This window comes from Panthera uncia, chromosome A2 (genome assembly GCF_023721935.1).
Source record: "Panthera uncia isolate 11264 chromosome A2, Puncia_PCG_1.0, whole genome shotgun sequence".
NCBI lineage: Eukaryota > Metazoa > Chordata > Mammalia > Carnivora > Felidae > Panthera > Panthera uncia.
Window position 1 is genome coordinate 117,716,029 of NC_064816.1, and position 16,910 is coordinate 117,732,938.

Sequence of the window (16,910 nt, forward strand, 5' to 3'; positions counted from 1 at the left end):
AATATTCCAGTCGATCCTTAAAACTCGCAATATGCAAATAGTGTTATGGAGCACAGTTTCTACAAAATACATAAGTCATGCTTATCTTACCCTTAAAGCAAGACTTTGCCCCGACTTTACTAAAACAACTGAACTTAGACATTGCCAGGGTATTTTCTTTTCTTCCTTCCTTCCTTCCTTTCTCCTTTCTCCTTTTTTTTTTTTTTTTTTTTTTTAGCTGTGCTATGGACGGACTGTGGAGTTGAATTTTGAAAGACTTGGACCTAATTTAAATTCTGCCACTTGCTAACAGTGTGAGTTTGGGCAAGTCACCCAACTTCACTGCTTTTCCAGATTTGAGACTAGCAGTTACATTTATTTGCCACAATTTGTCAAAAAGGTTGTTGTGATAATCCATGCAAAATAACATAGGTATTCAGATGGAAGCAATCATTATCGCAACAAGCATTTTTCACTAGTTGTTACCAGTTACCAGTGTTATATTTCTAATTTTCTTCACTGATCTTTATAGAATGTTTCCTAATTGCATCATATTTTCTAGCTTAGGAGCAAAACACAGAAGTCTTCTACAAAGATGTTAGTTTGAGAACAGTAGCCCTTGGGCCTGTTTCCCTCACGTAGCCTTGCCCCTGTTTTGAGTGAGAGCATCCTTGTCTGGTACATATCCGAGCAAAGCTTATTTCCCTTCTGTCTTCTTGGCTCCCCAAACTTCCTCTCCCCTCAGTCAACCCCTCCTCCTGTATGTAACAGAAGCGAAAAGGTGCAATTGCCAAATATAAAGTTGAGAAGCTAACTCTGTCACTAGGGTTTTTTTTTTTTCCCTCCAAAGCATAGGTGTATCTCGTCAGTTTAACTTTTGACAAATGGCAGTAAAAAGTCTCTGGCAAGACTTATAGAGTGAAATGTAGTGACTTAACCACAGACTTCATCATGATTGATAAAGAGATTCTTTCCAGGACAAAGTCTGGAAGAAAAGTGGTTTGAGTTGTCTGGTCTCTTCAACCAGACTTCACAATGGGGATGGCTAAGGAAGAAAAGCAGGTGCCCAGAACAAAATACATTGAGAGACTCTATGATGGTGGTCCATGAGACACAAGATCCCAAGAAAATAAAACATTAGAGGGAGTCACAGGTGAGAGACCTGTTTTCTTTAGGCTAATTGCTCTCTTTTAGGCCCGAGAAGGAAAGTAATTAGTACTGGAATGACACAAATCATGTATCTCATTCAATAGGGAACTTGAACTCCTTCTCATGGAAACATGAAATCTAGCGACAAAACATAAAGCACCTATCATTTCTGGCAGGATCATGAAAAAGAGAGTTTAAACTGAACAATTCTTTTATCTCAACCTTCTTAAATAAGTCAAATAGGCTGTGTGCGTGTGTGTGTGTGTGTGTGTGTGTGTGTGTGTGTGTGTGTTTCTCCTTCTTCTCCTTCATCTTCTAACGAACAACAGTGAAAAGAAAAAGTTGGGAACTAGAAAAAATACAAAAGTCTTGGCTAGTTTTCGAGATTGGGTGCTTTGGTTTTTCTCCATCACTAAATCTCCACGTAGCTGTTGCCCTATAGATTTTAAAAAATATATTTATCTAACATAATAAAAATAAGAAATAAGCCAAACATTTAATTCCATAATTTGAAAGCCAGTGTTTCATACTTTGATTGGGTCAAGTGCCCTCTGACTTGACATGCCGGGCTATTCGTAAATGATTCAATGGAGTGACCAGAAACCTAAAATTGAAGCCATATGGAAACTTACTGTGCATATTAAATTGTGTGTAGCAGTGTTAACAGCATCTTGATTTGTGGCTGCAAGTAATAAATGAATTATATTAATTTTGTAGCTGCAAGCTAATTTCTCCAGAATTACTTTTTAATAACCAAGCATCATGTTCGCTGGTAAGATTTAAATACATTTAGGAACAAATTTGTAGACTTTTAAGTAATGCTAGATTATCATTTTGAAAGCTTAAGAGTTCATTTACTATTTCCCCTAACACCAAATTTTTAGGGAGAAACAATTTTGTTCAAACTGGATAAGTTTGTTGGTAAACAATGTGTGTGGTATTACCCAGCAGGGGTCATCATCCTACTATGGCCAGATGGGAACTGCATTGTTGTAAATATCCGCCCCCCCCCCCACACACACACATTTTATAGGTGATTTTTCTTTATCATATTTTCTTCCTAATTATGTTTGATAATGGATAATATTATAATTAGTTTGCCTTCCCTGAAGGAAGAGGTAGAAAAGGAAAAACTAGTTTGTACTGAAAAAAATATTGCTGTGGGTAACCTGTACACAAATAATTGGAATGATATCACCAAAATATTCAACTCCTTCACAAATACTAACAACGATCATTGCTTATTGAGTGCTTACTATGTGCCAGAAATACTGAGTGATTTACATGCAATATGTAATTTAATTGTCCCCTAAATGTTGTTAAGTAATTGCTGTGGGATCTCACAATTGCAAATAAGGGTACTGATGGCAAAGAGGTTAAGAAAAGTTACTCCAGTCACTTCCTAAACTGATGGTTCAGCTCAGGCGACGGAATGGGATAGAGTGGTCAATTTTAGCCTTTTCTTTTCTTGTTAAAGTATCTGATTTCATGACAGAAAACTACACCAAAGGACTTTTAAAAACCTGTACAACAATATTGTTCCAAAATCTTGTGATTAGGAACCATTTTTTCATTTGTCTGCACGGTCCTCAGTGATCCTACCCAGAGGTCAAAGGTCAGTTATGGTACAGCTCCTGCAGAGGATTTGGGGATAACAACTCCAATACAAACAGAGGTGGTATCCATTGCCATGGAGCTGTACCCAGAGGAGCTGTACCCAGAGAAACACTATTGGTGCCCCAGTCTTACTCCTCTTTTCAGGCTCCACACCCTGAGTTTGAGCCCACCTGTGTCCTGAAGTTCAACTGCAGCACAGACCTTTCTCTTGAACTCCAAACTTAAAGAGCTGCCATTGAACTGCCTACCCCATCACAGGACTGTGACTATCCACAAAGCGCTTAATCTCAACAAGTTACAAACAAACCACAGATGTGTAACTGTTCTTCATCCGCTCCTCTCTTCCTCATTTCAGGGTTCAGGCAGTAATTACAATGGTTTCTCTGTGCTCATCACTCCTCAGGGCCTCTGCCTTTCGTTCTATTCCACAGTCATCTTTCATTGTAGCTACTTCCTGGTAGGTTCCCTGGGTCCTGGCTTCACCTCTCACTTTACCACCACAGCAATGCTCCTGAAGTGTGCATGTGTTGATGTACTTGTCTGGAAAGACCCTTCAGCAGACTCCCCTGTGGAACTACAAGGCTTTCCATGGTGTCACCTTGGCCAGTGAATCCAGGCTCACCTCAGGACAATCCCAGCTGACTCCAAACACCCCCATCAAACTGAACTTGCAGTTCTGAAAGTGATTTTCACCTTCCTCTCTCCAGGTGAACATTTCTGCCTGAAACTCCCTTCTGTTAGAGTTTCAGAGGGGTTCCCAATAACTAACAGCTCCTTAAAAAGATAAGAAATAAGGTTGATGAAAGCCAGAGATCAACCTTATAATTGATGAAGTTAAGGTCAGAGAATTTTGAGTGTGAGCTAAATGAGCTTGCTAGCCCAACTCTAGAAATGGAAAAAGTGTTCCAAATAATCATAGAAGACACTGGAAGACCTCAGAAGACTGCAGTGCACCCGCAGTTCCTTAACTTGGAACTCTAGGGAACACACAAGAGCAAGCTTGCCTGGAAAGGAGGAGGGGTTGAAGCAAGTGTGCCCAATGTTCTTTTCCAACATCCTCCAATTGGATTAAGGCATTCCTTCTCCAGAAAAAGGGTTTAGGAGGTACTGAGAGGCTGAGGATGTCTGACCTTTCCATCTGGATGGAAACAACAGGAGGAAGAAAAGCATTCCCACTGTACACCTTCTCACACTGGTCCACCTGTGAAATGTCTCTAACTCGAGCATCTTCTACAGGAAACTCCTGGTCCTGTCTCTCAATGGCCCGGTCCAGGATGAAAAGCTTTTGTCTCCATCTGTGTCCCCTCCACCAAGGCCTTTGATTGACCAATTTCTATTTAACTATATGTCTGTCTTCTGTCTTAGACTCCTTGCTCTTAGAGAGCCATGTCTTTTTCATTTTTTGTATCCTTCATATCTAGTATAGTACCTAAAAAACAGTAGTTTAGTAATAGATATTTGTTGAATTAATGGATGTTCTTTTGGCCTTGATTATTCAGGCCCCAAGGAGCAACGTAGCCTGTTCATCACTGTGTCTACCCCTCTCCCAGCACCTTCTACAGCAACTGGTGCAGGATGGAACTCCTGAATGGCATGTTACCTGGGTGAGAGACACACAGCCGTCCTCGCTACACTGAAACTCCCTGAGCATGGGGAGCTTGCTTCCTCTTACCTCACTGTGTCCTCACTACCTAGAGCAGTGTGGGACTTACCAGAGCAGGGACTCAATAAATGATTGTTAAATGAACAACTCCTCTCATTATGTCCTACATTTTTCTCCTCCCTTTAAGACAGAAACATGTGAAGGCCATGACCCATTATTCAGGGGTTTTATTAAAGGCATGGAGCAATTGCCAGAGCATTGCCCTGGTGTTCTTTCAGGAAGGTTGGTAATTTTCTGTCCCTCTCTTTATTGGATATTGAGTCCAAACTAATTGGAATATATGGTTATAGAGCCCTGGAAATCTGATTAGGAATGCGAGAAGCTAGCATGTATGTATGTATGTGTGTGTGTGTGTGTGTGTGTGTGTGTGTGTATATATATATATATATATACACACACACATGTATATATGTATATATATGTATATATGTGTATCTATATGTATATACATACATGTGTATGTATATATATATATATATATATATACACACACACATACATGTGTATATGTATATTTGTTTCCCCCACAATTCCAGTTCTCCACAGGGTGCTGGCCAGTCTACATTCCTGTCTAGATTCTCTTTGATGTGACATGCAATCTCAGTGGGGACTGAACTGTCTCAGTTTGCAATTCTCCAAATGCAGTAGGAAATGAAAAATTTTTATGTTGTTTTGAGGATATCTCTTTTCTTTGTCAAGCTTGGGAGAGGATCTCGTAGAACATACACAAAGACCAATTTTTCCATGATGACAAGCACAAGCACACAACCCTGCTTGCTATTCCATGGTGCTGCCCTTAAGACACTGCCATGGGGCAGACTGCATTCAGTGCTCCCAGGTTTATAGTAAGTCTGGATCCCTCTACCACAAAAGAGGAGCGAAGGTCACAGCTTATGATCCACCAGGATTTCCTTTGTTATCTCCAGTCATGTGTTACATACAAACACACAAACATACACATGACTAATTTTACTTCGATTATATTTTGAGAAGAAAAGGATATGGAATGTTCAGCAAAGGGAATTTGAGAGTAGGCATATTTCAAAACCGAACAAGGAAGAATGCCCAAATGTTGGGGATCATTGCTCTCCAATGACAAATTTCAGAGTCTTCTACATGTACATCCAACTTTTTGACTAGTGTACTGACTGCTCAAAGGTTGGAAAAACAAACAGCCATTGTGTTTTGGCAGATCACACACCTTTGATATATTTTTTTAATTTAAATGTTTTATTCTTGAGAGAAAGAAAAGGAGAGACAGAGGGTGACTGGGGAAGGGGCAGAGAAAGAGAGGGAGACACAGAAGCCGAAGCAGGCTCCAGGCTCTTAGCTGTCAGCACAGAGCCCAATGTGGGGCTCAAACTCACAAACTGTGAGATGACCTGAGCCACCCAGGCGCAGCCCCCCTCCCCCACCTATGATATTAGCCGACCAATGCTGTTTTACAAAGGTAGCACAACTCATGTTATGACTTCACTTTCTTTCTTACCACAAACACCGATGGGCACCTGGACTTCCTCCTCTTCCTTACTCTATCCCATCATCTGTGTCAAACTGTCTGGCTGAGAGTGAGATGTTAAAGATTTGGCACAGGATAGCGTGCAGATTTTCTTTCATTAGCCTTATCTGTCACTCCGAAGACTGAGTTCCTTGTTTAGTGATGTGAAATGTACCTGGTGCTGGCATTCCAGGAGTTCATGTCCGCCAGGTAAAGCCAAAGATTCAGCAGGCGGAGGTGAAATCTGAGCTCTTGTATTCCAAAAATTATTTCCTGGGTGACTCTGATGCCAGAAAAACTTAGGAATCCTGACCTACAAATCCAGGACTTGATGGGACTCTTGCAGAATTCTGATGGGGTCTTTCACACTTTTTTGGTTCTTTCTTTATACTTCAATGTAAGTCTCTGAACTGATTGGGTGCCTCTCCTCTTTCTAACGTTGAAAGGATCCTGGTTCTTTGCCATCTTCCTCTGAGAGTTCTCATTGCAAGACTGACTTTGTCAAATTCTGGAAAGAAATAAGGTCCCTGACTTGGCATTTTAGTGGTTCTTGCTACTTTGTAAGAGTCATCTCTGGCAACTGGCAGGTAAGCATGCAGGGGACCCTCTCAAGCATTCTCACCTTTCTGGTAGGAGAGGGCCTGACATAAGGTATAATGCAGTTTGTAAGGTTAGGTCTAGGTGTCTGCAGGGCCTTGGTGTCTGGCTTTCTCATTTATTTACCCTACCATTGGTATCTTGTTGATCAGTGGCTTTCCAACTTTTTTCGTGTGTGTGTGTGTGTGTGTGTGTGTGTGTGTGTGTGTATCTGAAGCAAAATTTCAGTTGAACTAATACATACTTTGTGTGAGGGACTCTTTTTCTATAAATAGAATTTGCTATATTTTAGATTTAACAGAATTGTATTTTATAATATACTAAAATTATATTGATTAAATGCACTAGGCTAAATTGGTATTGCAATGTGCTACTTGGATCTAACCTGCACTGTAAAAAATTGTTGTTCATGTTGTTCAGATTTTGCAAGAGTCAATATGTTGATACCACGTTAATAATAGAAACAATAGCTGGTTTCATCAGCTGCCTGCTTGCTTTGAACCAGGAGGTGAGCTAGTACTTTTCCTAAATGATTGCATTTTATCTTCGCAACCCTATGACGTATATGTCATTATTCTCACTTCATAGGTGAAAATCTGAACCTTAGTGTCAGGTGTCATTGAGTGTGAAAGATTCATGCTGTTTTGCTTGTGATTCATGAAGTTCTTCTGTAATAAAAGCCAGAGCTTGTATCTCGAATCACATTCACGAGTCAAGAACATAATGAGTATGTGTACATAGAGACACAAAGAAGATTAAATATTGCCCCTGCTCTCAAGGAGTATACCATCTAGGCATATCTGTAAGTTATAAAGCAATATGTGACTTAAATAAGATTTTGAGTATAGAAATATGTAGGCAGTGAAGATTTAGATGACAACTATGTGGCCGAAACAAGAGAGATGTGACTTTGGAGCAGCATGATGCAACTACGGACTAGAGGGATCTGGAAGTCTTCACATAGGAGGTGGCCTTAAAGTACATGTGAACTTGAGAAAGTGGAGACTATAAATGAGGACATCTCAAACAGATGGAGCAGTGTAAGACCCCAAAGCAGATGGACATACAACAAACAGGTTCAACCTCAGGACCATTTTCCTGTAGTACAGAAGTTGTCTAACCTTGCTCCTCAGACATATCTGAGGAGTTGGAACACCAATGAGGATGTCTTGGTTCCTGGTCCTCCATTCTTGTCTTTACCAGGACCAGAAACATTTTTACATGTACACTAACTCCTAAGACATCATTTGAACAAAGCATATGGATGCTTTTTAAAAAGTGGGTGAAAACCATTGATAAAGAAATGGGATATCCGGTTGGAAAAATGGACTGTGTATTCCACACACAAGGCCTTGAGTGCCAATTTAGGGACTATGGAATACTGCCTGCGGGTGGGAGCCTCAGGACTGGTTTTGTCCACCTTTGTCCATTAGCACTGTGCCCATGGGCAAGTGACGTGTCTCTGTTGATTTGGTTTCCAAATAAGGGCCATATGAATTATTACCTAATGCTGAAGTTCCTGGGACTAAAAAAGGTGAACATGTAAAAAGTATTTTGTAAATTCTAATGTTCTATATGACATCATCAGTTCTCAGTTTTAATATGGAAGATTTAGATGAATAAAAAAATGCATTTAACTGTTTATCAGATAGAAAATAAGAACCATGAAAGGCGTCACTCTGAGGGACTGGTGTGTTGGAGTAGTTGGGGAAGATTAATCTGGCATTGGGAAATGGGCTGGAAGGAGGAAGGTGGAACCAGGGTAATGAGCTTGGAGGCCAGTATGTTGGTCTAGGTGTGAAGTGAGAAGAGAAAAGCGATTGAACTGGGAGATCAACCTGAAAGGCCAGTGGCAAGAAAGCAAAGGAACTATGAAAAATATTAAATATCATTTTTTCCTACACATTGCAGCAGAGTTCTGGAAATGACTGTCAGGAGGGGTAGTGTTTTGGAGAGGGCTTCACTGTCCACATGTTGAGCTTTCGAGGACCATGGGATAACACTGAGGTATTTGGGGGCCTGAAGTACAGGTCTGGTGGTCCTCACATAGGGGGCACAGGAGGAGAAGTGGGATCCGTAAGACAAGACAGGTGCAGAGGGCTGGGTGCCCGGGAAATATGACAGAAGGAAGAAGAGCTTGTAAAGGAGTAGAAGAAGAGTTACCAAAGGAGTAGAAGAAGAGTTACCAAAGTGTGAGGAGGCCCACAATAGCTGGAGAGGGCAGGGGTGGCCAGGGAGTGAGCAAGAGAAGGACTGAACAGTCACTGGATGTCAGCAACTTGTGTTACTTCTTAGGTTCTTCTTTTTACCAGAAACCAAGAATCTGCAAAGTTGTGTCCCTCTCCTAAGCATGCAAAGCTAATGGACACAGGTGGACAAAGCTGGGCCCTCAGGCTTACACCTTCAGCAGATCTTGCACACCCCCTTCTGTAATGGGATCTCTCGTCAATTCCAACCTGCTATCCCAATTCTTTTCATCGGTGGTTTTTACACACTTTCATTTTTAAACATCAGTATGCTTTGTTCAAAGGATGCCACAGTAGTTGGAGTAAATATTATAACACATGCAGTGTCGGTTGGATGGTAGAAGTGGAGGCAGGACTACAGCAGATCAAAGAGACAGGGTGCTAAAGAAGGTGTCACATTTTGTGTCCAGCACGTATTGAAGAGCTTTGACTAGGAAAGAAAGAGAACGAGAGGCTAGGCGGGGCTTTAGGATGAAGAAGGGTATTTTGTTGTTGTTGTTCTATTAGGGTTCTCCAATTTGGGAAGGAAATCTTATATACCTAGCTGAGTCTCTGCCTAAGTTAGAACATTGCATTACACACTTCGTATGAAAGGGCAGGGTAGAGACCCTCCCCTTCCATCCCCTAGTTATAACTACTCAAAAGAAGAATTTGAACCTTGTCCTAATTTGGGAGCCTGCATTAAGAAACAGGGTTCCTGTTGGAGAGGGGGATACCTACAAATAAAGTATCAGATGCAGTGAGGCCAACTGAGAAACAGAGCCCGAGGGGAAACAGGCTGCAGTGGCTTTGAGGACAGCACAAGGTTATGCTTGATCTCCTGTGTGGGGCGGCAGAGCATCCTGGGACCAGATGCCACAGGGCTGAGGGGTTAAAACAAGAGACCCTCATCAGGAGCCTGAGCACCCTGCCTTGCCTTCAAAATGAGAACATGTTTTCTCTTATACGTCAGAGACACACAGGCAGGTGATGAGAGACAGAAAGTGGTTCCAAGGGAGAGTGCAAATCCCCAAACGACATTAGATGGAAGTCACAGGTAGGCTGCTGGGGTAGAACACCAACCACGTGACACTGCATTGGAGGCAGAAGCAGCACAGCAACCTGGGGGAACAGGAAACCCTCTCCTTCCATGTCTTCAAGACAGCGAGAGGCCTGAGGCCATCCATTTTGCAGGGGGTAAGGAGGACTGGACTTAAGAATGAATGAACCTACTTAGGGGCACCTGGGTGGCCCAGTTGGTTAAGTGTTTGACTTCAGCTCAGGTCATGATCTCGTGATCCATGGGTTCGAACCCTGCATCGGGCTCTGTGCTGACAGCTTGGAGCCTAGGGCCTGCTTCAGATTCTGTGTCTCCCTCTCTCCCTGCCCCTCCCCTGCTTGCTCGCTTGCGCTCTCTCTCTCTCTCTCTCTCTCAAAAATAAATAAACATTAAAAAAAAATTAAAAAAAAGAAGAATGAACCTACTTAGATTCCACAAGCTGGAGGAGCCTAGGAGGCCATGTGGTAACACAGATGTGTGCAATCTAATGGAAAGAGACAGTAGAAACAGAAACCAGAATACTTGGGCAAAGTGTATGATCTCAGAGAGGAGAAGAAGGAATTGGTAGACAGCAGAGTTATAGGCACAAGTCCTGGGAAGAGGGAAGCAAACCTGGCCACTCACGGCTGGGGAGGGAAAATGTATGTAAAGATGGGGCTCATGATATTAAAAAAAATAAGCTAAGACAATCTCTTGTCTGATAGACTGAACCTGGGTAAGTCTAGTGATGCCATGCAAAAATGTGTCATGTTAGAGGCCGAGGCAGTGTGGTGTGGGGAGGAAGAGGGCAGTGTGGTTCAGGACAACCCCGTGAGGGCATTGATGAGGAATGGATTGGCTGTAGCAATGGTCCACCTGAAGTTTGAAGTGCAGTGTGTCCCATGAGCACCCAGAAGGAAGGCATGTTTTGCAACGACATATGCCTCCTGAACTGTCAGGAGGATTTGAAAACAATTAAAAATCTTATTGAGCACCATGACGTGCAAGGAAGAGTGCTGAGGTGGTCCACACAGTGTATGCGATGAGGTCCAACCTCTTGAGGATTGAGAATCCAGAAAGGGAGGCATGGCAGAGATTGCTAAGTGCCTAATCAGCATCCATCTTCTTCTTTCTTACTTGCAGGTGGCAATACGCTCTGATAAAAAGGATAGATTTTCCAGCTTCTCTTAAATCTAGAGGTGAGATTTAAATATCAGTGAGATATTAAGTAGAAGCCATTGGGTGGGACTTCCACAAATATTTCTAGAAGGGTCTGGTGAGCTGGGCAGGACACCCTTTTGCCATCTCCTTTCCTTCTTAGTTGGAATGAGGACACAACGGTTAGAACCCCAATAGCCATTTGGGGCCATGAGGCGAATTTGAGAATGGAAGTACCACACTAAGGTTCACAGAATGGAAAGGTAGGAGCCAAGGCCTCTGGTGCCCCTGGACAGCCATTTAAGTTCTGCACTACCTACTACTTCTTTCATATAAAGGGAAATGCATCTTTGTTTTGTCGAGAAAGGACAGGAGATACAGGAGAAAGGACAAACATTGTAGAAATACAAGATTTATAATATAAAAGATAAATATAATATTCACATAATTCAACTCGAAAGAAGCCTTTCAATATGAAAGGCAATAATTATTTAAAACATTCAGAAAACAGAAAAGGCTTTTCATCCTTTCTTGTTGGGAGATGAGGAAAGCAGGTCAGAAAGAAAGCAAGGAACTAAGGTGTCCTGACCTCCATATTGGATGTTGTATCCTGTCTCACTGAGGCTGCAATAAGAGGTTAGTGGTGAGGCAAAATTTTGATCCAAATCTGACTCCAAGACTTCCTGACCCTAAAGTGCACTGTCTATACTATACCATTCCACTCCATGGGAGTAATACCTTAAAAGGTAAGATTTTGCAATGTATGGCATCTGTGATGTTGGTGTATGAATGAACAAGTCATAATTTCTCAGGATTGAGGTGCATAGGGAATTGCACCTAATTCCCTGACACTGACAAAGACAGTGACCTTCTGATCTTGGTTAGTGTAAAGGGGACCAGCTGGGTGGCTCCCTTACTGGGGGTCATTGGTGGGATGGGAAGGATGAATAAGCCACAGAGATCAGTCTCCCACACACAACTCACATACACCATGGCATCCCAGATTCCTACTGGCAACAGAGCACGCATCAGATTTGTGCACCCAAACCTTAGAAGAAATTTCACAATCTCTGGGGTCTGTGCCGGAAACCCCCGTGCTTTTGCTTGAGTTTATTTCCAACTGAGCCCTGACATAAGACACTTCTGAACATTTGCTTCTTCCCCATTCAGCCAGCTGCGTTTTTCTCAGCATTCCATATTGCCAGAGGGAGAGGGGAGAATGCATCTCCTGTTGTAGTCTCTAGCTCCAACATGGATTTGTGACCCTGGAAAGACTGTGGTCAGAGCCTGCCTGGACCAACAAGACACTGAGCCGGTGCGATGTTGTTTGAAGCGGGTCACCTTGGAACAAGGTGGGGGAGACCTCACTTATTCTGTTAGTGACTAAACAGAAATGCCTTACTTTTTTTTTTTTTTTTTTTAAGTCAGATCCTTCTAGTTTCTGATGCTTCCTCACTTTCTTGCTCTTTGCTCAGACGGGGTGAGCAGTGATCAGACTCTTGGGGTCTGAGGGGCCTTGAAGAGGCCTGGCAATCCTGGACACGGTCCCAGAGAGGGCAGGTTTTGTGCGTGTCTGCCAGAAAGCCAGGGCGAGTCGCTCCAGTGTCCAGACAGGGAACTGACGGCTCACTACCCCGGGCAAACGTCTCTCCACCCCTAGAGGGCACACTTCCTCCTCTTTCCCTGACTTCTTTGCCCTCGTGGGAAAGGAATGAACAGGTGCTGTCACAACCACTTAGAAGGGCGCGTGCATCATCCGCCGAATCCCACGCCAGCAGCTGCTTGGACCCCTTTGCCCTTCGGAGCCCTGCAGTGCGCTCTAACGCGGGGGGAGCTGGAGAGCCGCTGCCCCTGGAGAATGGGTCGCAGGCCTCTCGGCCTCGACTCTAGAAGTCCTGCAGGCATGGGAAGGCAGGACAGGGACAGATATCAGCGGAGTTTGAGCAAACTGGATCCGCCACCTCGGCTACCTCCACTGCGGCAGCCCGAGCGGGAGAATGGGCGTCGCCCTTACCAGCCTCTCGGGTCCTGGCCCCAAAAGGTCCCCTCCTCCCCGCTTCGGGACAGGGTATCTGGGCCCGCCGGCTCCCCATGCCCCGCAGCCCCTTTCCGGGAGGGCGGGGTCAGCTCGGTAGCCGCTCGCCGGGCCGCGGGCCCCCGGTCCCAAGGGCGCCCACTGCGGGCGGGCCACGGGCGGTGCAGCCTGTGACCCTGTGCACCCGTGACAACCGCGGGGGCGCGAAGCCGGCTCCAAACCCCCCCACGCGCCGCCCTCCGGGAGCCGTCGGGCCTGTGCCAGCTCAGGCAGTATCTGCGGGGCGCACGAGTGGGCAGCGCCGGCTGGCGGTGAGCGCGGACCTCTTGCCAAGGCCCACCCAGACCCGCTCAGTCCCGCCACCGCGGGACACATTTCTGCCACCCTCGCAGACCTTCGCAGCTGTCCCCCTCCTCCCCCTGTGGGGGGCAAACCGGCGCAAGAGGGCATCTGGAGGGAGGTCACTGCCACCTTGGCTTTTATCCTAGGAGGGACTCAGTTCTGCCTAAGAGGCTGAGCTCCCCAGGCGCTATTCAAGAGGGTTTTTGGTGGCCTTTTGTCAGGAAACTTTTAATCACACAGAATTTAGCCTCTAATCGGCCAGACTTATTTAAACCGCGCAGAGTAAAACCTTCCATTTTTAACATCCACTCTTGGTGTTTGCTGGAAATTTGCCACCGAATTTCGGCTGGAGCTGAAGGTTACCAGGATTTATCATTGTTTCCCCAGGATGTTTAACCCTCGTGCGCTCCTCTTCTTTCATTTAAGATACTCAAAAAAAAAAAAAAAAAAAAAAAAAAAAAAAAAATTTCTTGTAAGCGCTTTGGCCATTTTGTTTAAGAAATTTGTTTTATCTCGTACGGTTTTGAAATAAAGAAATGTTTCTGCAATGGGGAGGAGGGAGTGTCAGAGACAGAAAGCAGCTGTGTACCAGGAAATAATAAGTATCATGCAAAAATATCACAGCTAATGGATGTCCTTTAGGAGTGTAAATATCTATGTTTAATTGCTTTAAAAACGTGGGGTGGAAAAACACAATTATACATTGTGATAACAAACCTGTACAGATAATTTTTGAACAATACAAAACAAGAGCTGAAAAATTTTTCTTTATGATTGAAATAATTGTTCCCAAATCATGACACCGTCCACCCAAATATCATGTTGCCCCCTCTGCAGAACTTGAAGAGGAATAGTTACCAATTGAATGCATTTAGATTCATCCTTAATAAAAAGAAAATTGCATAGCTTTTTATATTGTTGCACATCCTCAAATGCATCTTCCAATATCAATGTCACCTTAGTGTTATTCTCAATATTTTAAATTTTCAATTTTCAGAGATACATAATATATAATTGCTAGTAATTATAAACACATCATTTTATTCATCTGATTTTAATAACATGCATTTTTATAATTACTGTACAACTGAAATAGACATTGAGTTATGCTGTGTGCATGTCTTTATTCAACAGTATATTTTTAGACACCTTGTTCAAACAAATTAAGTGAATTTAAAAGAAAATAAAACATGAAAAAAAATCCTTCCAGTAGAAACAGAATCACAGTGCTTCACAGACAAAAGGAAAGGAAAAGAAGTTCTCATACGAAAAGAGATTTATTATTACATAGAAAATTCTCACAATGGTTGAAACACACTTCAGAAACTAGTAAACACCTTAGATAGAGTTGTGCCAATTATTCAGCCCACAAGCATCTGCTTTGTCTTAATTAGACGGGGGAGGTGAATGACCACTGTTTATTTTCATTTTCCTCATTAATTATGAAAAACTGCATTTAATTCATCTTGCATGGTGAGAGATTGGCTGCGCAGATGTAAGTCGTAAGGGAAGTGGCTGTCGGTGGGCAACCTGAACATGGCACCCTGCCCAAGGGGACCCCTGGGTGGCACTGCACAGTAATGCATGCCGTAATTGTAATTTTTGCCATAGTCCAAGGTTTCTTCTTGCTTCAGGGAAAATATCCCATTATAGTTAATTGGGGGAGGACTTAAGGGACCTTCAAACTGAGGGCTGGCACACTCAGGGGAAGTGCTTTCATAGAAGGATTCATACGCACTGCAATAATTGTAGGGTTTCATGGACTTGGAATTATCAAGAGTTCCATGCCCTGGGGGAGTGGTGAGCTCAGGGCTGTGGTAGGGCGGGTAGAAGGTAGAGTAGGGTGACCTTGTGTGGTGCGCAGCCTCCCCACCCTGACCCATCAGGAAACTCCTGGCGTTGAGCTGCAAGCAGCCTGCCACCAAGTTTGTAGTCGGCTGGGAAAGACCTTTGCATAAGTTTTGGACGAACGTGAGCAGATCAGGTCTCTTGCCGATTCTCAGGATTTCAGAAAGTGCCCAGATGTAGTTTTTGGCCAGTCGTAAAGTTTCTATTTTGGACAGTTTTTGGGTTTTGGAGTAACAGGGGACCACTTTTCTTAAATTGTCCAGAGCGTCGTTGAGGCCATGCATCCTGTTTCTCTCCCGCGCATTAGCTTCCTGTCTCCTGAACTTGACCCTCTCCAGTCGGAGCTTGGTCGTCTTTTTTTTCCTAAGACCCCTCCTTCTGGGCAAGCCATTTTCATCTTCCTCTTCCCTGTCTTCCTCCTCTTCTTCCTTCTCGGTTTCTTCTCCAGGGGCCCTTTTGATGCTCTTTCCTCGAAGGACAATCTGTTTGGAAAAGCTTTCTGGTTTCTTAATTTGCTTCTGGTCCTCACATTCTCTAGAAAACTTTCTGCACATCTGGGATTCTGGCATTACAACAGACTCATCAAACGGTAGTGTTAACATGGTTCTCTAATCTTAAATTACCTGAAAAAATGCCAGCACAATATTTAAAGTGTTTTCATTTTTAAAGTTTATACACTTAAAGCATATTTAATGACTTAATCATAAGAATACAAAAAATGAAAAACGTGAAAAAGTCTGATTCGGGGACCAATTTTTTACATTAACTATAATTTTTGAGTTTGTGCAGACTCGTAATTATAAAAACTACATGGACACATGCGAGAGGATCAATTTATACAGGCAAATTATCAAAAGAAAACAAAACAAGAAGCATTTATTACATTGCCACCACCATCTCCATTTTCCTTTGATTTTGAACTATTTTTAATGCACAAAAAGGACCTTTGAATTCCAGCAAATGCAAAACATGATATAGCAATGCAGAATTTCATTAATTCCAATTCCCCTGAGTACAAAATGCAAAGAGACACCAGTTTTTAAAATGAAAAAGTATTACCTCTCCGTTAGCTGACAAATTTGTGAGGTGTTTCTTTCTTTTTTTCGAAAAAGAAATAAGCCTTAACTTTATTTGCTGTATTATGTAACTGCAAATTTAGATAAGTGGCTGTTGACATTTACGAATTTAAAGAAAAGATTAATCAAAGCCAATTTTTAAACTGATTTCTTTCTGATCAGTGAAGAAATATATGTAAAAGGGCACTGTTTTCCCAGCCTTCACCAAAAAAAAGGGGGGGTGGGGGGTCAGGCTAATTTGGAATAAACTCCATAAATACATTTTAAAAGACAAGAATCACTGGCATTTTTTTTAAATCAAAGAAAATGTTAAAACTGCTTTTACATTTACATTTTTTCCAAATGTAATCGTCTGTTTACTGCTGTTCAAATCACCCTGGACAAAAAACCAGTCTCGTAGTGTTTTTGTTCTGCGAGCCACAGAAGTCTCCCTCTAGCTAATATCTGACAGGAACGGTCCAAGGATTCTGACTGCAATTGTGCACGTGTGTACAGAATCCCGAATGAAAGGGGAAAATAATTTGTGTTTCAAATACAATTTTGGCTTTCGTTTGGTGAAGTAGCAAGTATTTTCATCTAAAGTCTTCAAACAAATAGGCACGTTAAAACAGACTTTCGAATGTAACAATCTCCAGCCCCCTCAACACACACACACACACACACACACACACACACACACACACA

At 42.9% G+C, this 16,910-nt stretch overlaps 1 protein-coding gene across 1 annotated transcript; it reads right to left on the minus strand.

Moving 5' to 3' along the window:
* Positions 1–14,600: 14,600 nt before the first annotated feature.
* NEUROD6 (neuronal differentiation 6) lies at positions 14,601–15,752 on the minus strand. The gene has a single exon (XM_049643150.1). The coding sequence runs from the start codon at positions 15,750–15,752 to the stop codon at positions 14,739–14,741; it is 1,014 nt and encodes a 337-aa protein (XP_049499107.1). The 3' UTR covers positions 14,601–14,738.
* Between the last annotated feature and the right edge of the window lie 1,158 nt (positions 15,753–16,910).